The following is an 8,049-nucleotide window of genomic DNA, read 5'->3' on the forward strand; positions in this document are numbered from 1 at the left end:
GAATATGACAGCTTCAAGGGGGATGTGGGGTAGGTGCTTTGGGACAGCTGCACTTTTCCGGTACCTCAGCCAATGGGGAAAGGGATAGGGCACCTTGCAGCCCTGAGTTTGGGATAAAAGGAGGCTGAGCTCTCTGAATCCTGAAGAGAGAAACCCCACAGGGGTATGGCTGTGGAAACTCTGTCCCTTTATTCCAATCGAGTTTCAAGACTATTTTGTGAACACTTGTCTTTTCATAGTGTGGCTTTTCCCCACATACTGGAGATGCTGGGTAGAGCTTAAAGTCTGAGTGGCAAAAATGATAAAAGGATGTAAAAGTATTTACACAGGACAATAAAAGTGGCTGGAAGCAGTGGAGAAAGAGATAAAGGGAACTCCAGTGGTGTTTTTGACAAATTCTGAAACACAGAAGGAGCTGCATCTGCCCAAAGCGAAAGTTTGAGGCAAGGTCATCTGAGATATTGGAGCACTCAGTGAAAATGACCCCCAGAAACCCCAGTTTTATGACCCTCCAGGACAAGAAAAATTATTTCCTAAAAGAGGCAGAGCCATGGCAATTATTTACGGGAGAAGTGCTGGTTTTGGATTAGCTAAGAAGCCCATTTGAATGAATATGTATAATTAGGACTGATAGATTCTCTGTGGCAAAGTCCCTTCTGTTGTGCAGCACCGGGAGAGATCACGGCCCCTCATGGCCCCTCCTGGCCCCTCCTGTGCCCCTGTAATCCCTGACCCCTCTCTGACCCTCCTCAACCCCCTCACCTCCATGGACCACTCATCCCCCTCTTTTTCCTCCCAGGTGGGAGCATCCCCAGGGCCCCCTCCCACCTCAGAGGGCTCCTCCTGGCCACAAGGACAGCCCTGGCAGGGGCCACTGGGATTGTCTGAGCCACAAGGCAATGAAGGTCACCGTGGTCTCCACGATCACCAAAGCCACCGTGACCCCCAGAGAAAAGAGGCAAGCAAGGCTACCAAGGCCACCACTGCCATTTTCCCTGGGAAGAAAAAAGGGAAAAAAGAGGAAGACATGTGAAAAAGAAAATTCTACCTACTCCCCACGCCCCAATATTTCATTAAATGGCCTTTACCTTTTAGGAGATTCATTGATTTGCATTCTTGCCCAAATCCTGTGAATTCCCACATATTCAGCACTTAAACCAAACCAAACTCTATTTCCGCATCCCAAATAATTCAACCTAGAAAGAAATAAGAGGAATGTTTCTTTACAAATAGATTGTGTGAATCTGGTGGTGGATAAGGCCGGGGACATGTAGAGAAGGAAGTGATCGGAGAAACTATCAGTTTCAGAAAATGTTCCTCACTGACATGGACTGCTGCTCAGCAAGGTCCTACCAAATTCCTGAATTTCAAGAAGAACAAAGAAATAACAGGCTTATGAATAATAATTTCCCCACCGATGCTGAAGTTAAAGCTCATTTTAATGGTCACGTGTCTGTGTTACAGAAGGGCGGGGTGTGTAGCAAGGGGAACATTCAGCAGGTGGATTGGGAAGTCTGCACCTTCCAAATACCTCAGCCAATGGGGAAGGTGAGTAGCAGATATGGGTGGGAAATTGGGATAAAATGGAGGCTGCATCGTCGAGCAATTTGAGTGACCTCATGAGGGAATTCCTCATGGCCTCTTCCTTTGATCATGAATAAAATTACAGGGCACTTCTGTCTCCTTGGTGCAAGTAAACCCCTGGCAGGGTGAATTTTTCTGATCAAATGGTCAATAGCAAAAATGTTGTTCCACTTGAATCCTAAGCGATGTGCTCAGCTGCAGCCAGAGTCTCATCCACAAAATGGCGGCTCTGCCTTTTATAGCCCGGGTGTTGCATCAGCCAAATACATATCCATAAGCAGTCATACATATTCAAATGTTTTCCTTCTATATCCCTGGCCCCATTCAAAGTCTGCCAGATGACTCTTCCTTGCTGTCCATTGGTGGAGACCTTCCTGCAGTCTGATTGGAGGTGAGGTGAGGCATGCCACGCCTCCCCAGCAACAGGCTTGGCCCTTACCCAACTGCCCAATGCAAGGGGCACAGGTACACGCCCTCCCTCCACATATTCCTGACAGCCCCGATAAACTGGGCCATCTGGTGGCAACAACATAGAGGGGGGAAAGGAGGCTCAGGGAAGAAAAGAGGTTGTCCGAAAAACAAACCACAATAACGTAACCATAAAAAACAGAACTTCTCTGAACGTACAAACAATAGTCATCCCTTAATTGTGAGAGCCGATCATCATGTTATCCATCTATAACAAAGCTGTAGCTGCCCCACTCCTGGAATGGTCCAAGGCCGGGTTGGGCAGGGTCTGGAGCAGCCTGGCCCAGGGGAAGATGTCCCTGCCCATGGCAGGGCTGGCACCGGACGGGCTTTAAGGTCGCTCCAGCCCAAACCATTGCAGAGCCCCCGGGGCCGGGATGGGGCGGGGCGGGCGCTTGGCAGCGCCAGCAGCTCGTGCTGCTGCCTGCTGTTGGCACCCGGAACTGCACAGTGCAACTGAATTCCCACACTCGCTGCTGCCCTCCTGTGGACAATTCCTGAACCACAACTGCCAGAATGCCCAAATCCCAGCATGGGTCAGGCTGGAAGGATCCAGAGTGGGCACCTGGCCCAACCTCCCAGCTCAGGCAGAATCATCCCTGAGCAATGGATTGGGTCCAGAGCAGTGCAGAAAGGGACACAGCACTGGGAAGATCAGGACACAGCACTCCTGATGTGCCTCAGTGGGAACGGCAGGGGGGTACAAACACTGCCTGACTTACTGGGCCTGCTCTTCATGATACACCCTGGATCCCTCCAGGCCCCAGGCCACATGGCCAGCTTCACTGGTCACCCACCAGCACCCACCATGTCCCTCCCCAGACCTGCTCCAGCAGGACCCTCCAGGCCTGGATTGCCACTGGGGACTGTGCCTCCCCAGGGGCAGAACCTGCCCTTGCCCTCTTGAACCTCCCAGTTTCCAGCCTTTAAGGTCCCCCTGAAGTGCAGGATGTGGCAGGATGCTCTGCCTGGAATGTGGCTAAGGGACAATGCCCCATTTGTGGCCATCAGGGCTGCACTGAGAGGGGTCTTGATCCAGTTTGGATTCTGAATTGGACTAAAACCAGCCCAAATCCCCAATCCCGAACTGACAAGTGAGGTTGGATCACCAGAGCTGGGCCTGGCCATCCATCAGTCGACCCTGGGAACATCCAGTCCCCTCTGAGACAGAGATTTCTCTCCCCTGTTCCTGCTTGCAATGAAATGTGTGTGAGTTTCCTCCCTCAGGAAGGGGATGCTCCCCAAGGATCCTCCTTGAGGCAGAAGGAAAGAGATGTTCCTGTGAATGTTGGTGTGGTGAGTGTCATCAAGCCCTGCTTTAAATTGTCACTTTTGGCTGGCTGTGACAGATTTATTTAATGGAATTGTTTTGATCAAATTATTTAATGGAATTGTTTCAATAGAGTTTTTAATAGGATTTCTTTGCACAATGGCTCTGGTGGGCACAGCAGTCACAGCCTCTGTGGTAGCCTTGTGGCTCAGGGAGTCTTGATGATCACGGTGGCCACAGCTGCCACAGTGACCACAGTGACCTTGGTGGTGCTGAGAATTCTGGTGGCCACTACCAGGGCTGTGGTGGCCAGGAGGAGTCCTCCAAATTGGAAGGACGTCCTGGGGACAGTCCCACCTGGGGGACAAAGAGAGGCATCAGGGGACCATGGGGGGAGTGAGGGGGTCTTGGACAGCCATGATGGATGGTTTGGGGTGGCAGGAGAGATGGGGGCCATGAGGTGACAGGGTTTCAATGGGGACACAGGGGGGTACATGGGAGGGATCAGGGAGACCAAGGGGGTCAAGGGGTGCTTAGGGGTGAGGGGGTTGAGGCATAGTCAGGGGGAGCCATGGGGGTGACAGAGGATCAGGGATTGCCGTGGGGGTCCCGATTCACTCGTGTCCAGCACACAGGGCCCACCCCCACAGCACTGCATTTGATGGGGAGGGACAGGGTCGGGACAGGCAGGGCCCAGTCTCTGTCCTCCCCTGGCAGGGGTGTTCCTGTCCCTGTCCCCTCCCAGATGTGGGGCTTCCCCCTCCCTGTGCCCTCTCATGGACATTCTTGCCCCAGTGCCCACAATGGGTGTCCCCAGACCTGGTCTCCCAGCAGTGGATGTCCCTGACCCCAAACTCTCAGTGAGTGTTCCCACAGGTGGCAGGGAGTGTCCTCACCCCCCGTGTCCTATCATGTGTGTCCCCTGTCCCCATATTGGGTGTTCCCAGCACTGGGTGTCTCTGTCCGGGTCCCTCGCTGTGGATGTTCTTGTCCCACCCACACACAGTGGTTGACCCTGTCCCGGTCCCCATTCCCCCCGTGCCATACCATGGCTGTCCCCAAGGCCACACTGTGTGTCTCCATCACCCCAGGCTGTCCCCTGTGCTGTCACCTCACAGCCACGCGCAGTTGTGTTTGCTGTAGGTCCCGGTGGAGCGGAGACTGATCCATGCCCTCTTCCCATTCCTGGTGACTTTGGTCACCTCAAAGGTTTCATATGGTGGGATCAGCACCTCTCGGTTGCTCAGATAGAAGGAAAAAGCCTGGATGTCCACGCCGTGACACGTCTGAACCTCGAATATGGTGTCTGTTCCGTATTTCTGGGCGACCTCTTTGCTCAGCGACGTCGATGTGAATTGGCCAAACCGAACCTTCTGACCACGCCGTGCCTGGAACCGGACATCATGGACACCCCGGAACACGTGGCGACACTTTGCTTTCTGAGCCTGCCTCAGTGTCCCCAGAGCCTGGGTCAGCAGGAAATGCAGCGTTTTGAAGTGGAAGTTGTTCCGGTATTCCTGGCGGGAGCGCCCGGCCACACGCACGGCTGCGTTGAAGTCCTTGTAAATGTCCTTTGTTGTGTAGACCATGAGAGCCACGGCCTGGGCTGGGGACGCCAGAGAGGACACAGGAGAGCCCCGCTTGTGCCACTCAGCCTCGGCCTTCACCCAGGTCTGGCTGAAGAGAGGATTCACCTGGAACTCAAAGTTGTGGAGGGCCGGCAGCACCGCAATCATGGCAGGGCCGCAGCCCCGGTACCGGTCATCGAAGGAGTCCCTGGCCATGTCCAGGGGCACCACCTTGATGGCCGTGACGGACAAGGTCATTGCCAGCAGTGCCAGGGGGCGAGCCAGGAGGGCCATGGTGGGGAGAAGCCTCTGGGAGAAGCCAAGGGACTGGTGTGGGACACTGGGGGACAAAAGGGGACACACTGAGGGGACAATTAGGGCACACAGGGCTACAGAGTAAAGCTCCCTCTGTGAGGGGCTGGGCAAGGAGTGGAGGGGGAAAGCTCTGGTTAGAAGACCTGGAATGCTGATTGGAAAACCTGGGGTAATTCCAGGACTCCCCAGTGTCCCTCCGACCCCCCGGACAACAATCCCACTCCCATGGTCTCATACCCTCAACCCTTAGTGGCCTCCCAGCCCCCCAGGACCAGGATTCAAATTCTGGGGTCACTCCCTGACCCTCGAGCATTGCGCCCCATGACCCAAAATCCACTCCCACAATGCCCCCCCTGGATCCCACTGCTGTGTCGCCCCCAGTGTCGTCCCTGAGCCCACAAGCCCCACAAGCCCACCCCAGCCCTTCTGGAGTTCCCCAGCCCAAACCCTGGGGACAATCCCTGACCTCCCCAGTGTCCCCTCAGTGCCCCACCAGCCCCCCTCCCAATGCCAGTCCAGTGTTTACCCTTCCATTGTCCCCCCAGTGCTCCCCTCATCCTCAATCCTGCTCCCAGTCCTCTGCAACTCCTTTGTAGTGCCGAGCTGGTTACAAACCCCAACTAAATCCCTAAAGCCACTCCCTCAGCCCTCATTGTCCTCCTCAGCCCTCTCCCAGACCCCAGTCCCACTCCCAGTCCCCTGATCCTTTTGGTGTCACCCCAGGACTCCAACCCAAATCCAGAGGTCACCCCCTGCCCCCATAACATCCCCCTGGAGCCCCCATGGCCCCACCCTGCAATCCCAGTCCCATGTCCCCCCCTCAAGTGTCCCCAGTGTCCCCCAGTCCCTGATACCGAAATCAGCTGGAGTGAACTCCCTGATGGAATTGCAGGTATCAGAAAGCTGCAATTCTTTATCAGCTCGGAATCACAGCAGATCTCTCCTGGTCCTGCAGCTCAGGGGGGACTTTGCCATGGGGTATTTATCCTCCACAATTATAAATATTCATTAGGAGGGGCTTCTTAGCTAATGCAGATACATCACTTTCTCTGGAAATAATTTGCATGGTTCTGCCTCTTTCTGGAAGTCCTTTTATGGTACTGGAGGGTCATCCAAAGGGGTTTCTGGGTGTGGTTTTCACTGATTGCCGCAATATGCGAGATGACCTTTCCTGAAACTTCTGCTTTTTGCAGGCACTGCTCCTTCTGTGGTCCAGAACTTGCAAAAGACCCTCACTGGAGTTTCTTTATCTGCTTCTCCAGGGATTCCATCCGCGTTCATCCTGGTATCCACACTTCTACCTCCTTTTCTTGCTTTTGCCCGTTCATCATTAAGCTCTATCCAGCACCATTAAGGGATCTGAAACTTTCTATTTTCTCTCTTATTGCTCACCCCCCATGACCCCAAACCCACTGTCTCATGTCCCCCCAGTCTCCCCCAGTCCCACTCCCCACTGCTCACTGAGTTGTTGCCACACCTCAGATATCAGCTGGGGTCCCCTATCAGATGCCATCCCTGCAGGCACCTTGAGCCTGGGGATGATCTCTTGGGGGAGTGCCTGGGTGACTTCCCTGGCCTTGCTGGTGTGGCAGGACAAGTTCTGGACCTCCAAGAAGGGATCCACCAAAATCAGGAGATACCTGAGCCCAGGCTGGCATGGTAGCTCAGAAAAACCATTTGCCAGTAATCCCCAGGAGTGTTTCCTCTTTCAGTGAAGCCTGGAGGTGATGGTTTTGAATTCAAAGGGTTCTTTTGAAAACATATCTGGCATTGCTCTGCAGCAGACCTGACAGTTTTGTCCTATAGGTCACTGAGGATCTGAGGCCACAGACCAGTCCCTATTGCATCAATTCCCCAGAGCTTTGCTGGTGTTTTCTCCTTTATAAATTGCAGCAGCAGCTGGGGAATTCCTGACCTGGTTATTGGGAGTAACCTCTCACCTACCCAGCCACCCTCTTTATTGTGGGCTTTTACATAAGCTGCCAATTTTCAATCTGCCCAACTCTCTCCAGGCCTCACCTCTGGGGCTGAAATTCCTTTCTCAGGAATTAACACCAGCATGCTTTGTTGTGGAACCTCTCATGCAGCTTTATTGCAAGTACAGGGATTTGTCAATCCCCAAGCTGGTGTGCCCTGGATTGTAGTACGGCCACTTCTTTGGGCAGCTGGGAGGAATCCAAGAGGGACAATAATTCTTGTTTATATTTAATTGGAGATCCCTGTGCTGTTAATTGACTTCTTTCTTCCCCTATGGCTCCATGGGCACAAGCAATGCTCAAAGCAGATGGCAAGTGAGTTCCTACGTTTGCATGGGACTGTGGGAGTGGGACTGGGGATCTGGGCTGTGAGCAATAAGAGAGAGAATGAAAATCAAAATCCCTCAGTAGTTCTAGATGGAGCTTAAAGATGAATGGGCAAAAGCAAGAAAAGGAGGTAGAATTAAGGGTAACCAGGATGAACATGGATGGAATCCATGGAGAAACAGATAAAGGGGACTCCAGTGAGGGTCTTTTGCGAGTTCTGGACCACAGAAGGAGCAGTGCCTGCAAAAAGCAGAAGTTTCAGGAAAGGTGATCTGGCATATTGGGACACTCAATGAAAACCACACCCAGACACCCCTTTGGATGACCCTCCAGTACCATAAAAGGACTTCCAGAAATGGGCAGAACCATGCAAATTATTTCCAGAGAAACTGATGAATCTGCATTAGTTAAGAAGCCCCTTCTAATGAATATTTATAATTGTGGTGGATAAATGCCCTATGGCAAAGTCCCCCCTGATGTGCAGGACCAGGAGAGATCTGCTGTGATTCCGAGCTGATAAAGAATTCCATCTTTCTGATAC

At 53.0% G+C, this 8,049-nt stretch overlaps 1 protein-coding gene across 1 annotated transcript; it reads right to left on the reverse strand.

The window, feature by feature from the left end:
* Positions 1-4,434: 4,434 nt before the first annotated feature.
* On the reverse strand, positions 4,435-5,223 carry LOC129130345 (NAD(P)(+)--arginine ADP-ribosyltransferase 2-like). The gene has a single exon (XM_054648743.2). It carries the CDS (start codon positions 5,182-5,184, stop codon positions 4,435-4,437), a length of 750 nt encoding a protein of 249 aa, XP_054504718.2. The 5' UTR covers positions 5,185-5,223.
* Between the last annotated feature and the right edge of the window lie 2,826 nt (positions 5,224-8,049).

This window comes from Agelaius phoeniceus, chromosome 1 (genome assembly GCF_051311805.1).
Source record: "Agelaius phoeniceus isolate bAgePho1 chromosome 1, bAgePho1.hap1, whole genome shotgun sequence".
NCBI lineage: Eukaryota > Metazoa > Chordata > Aves > Passeriformes > Icteridae > Agelaius > Agelaius phoeniceus.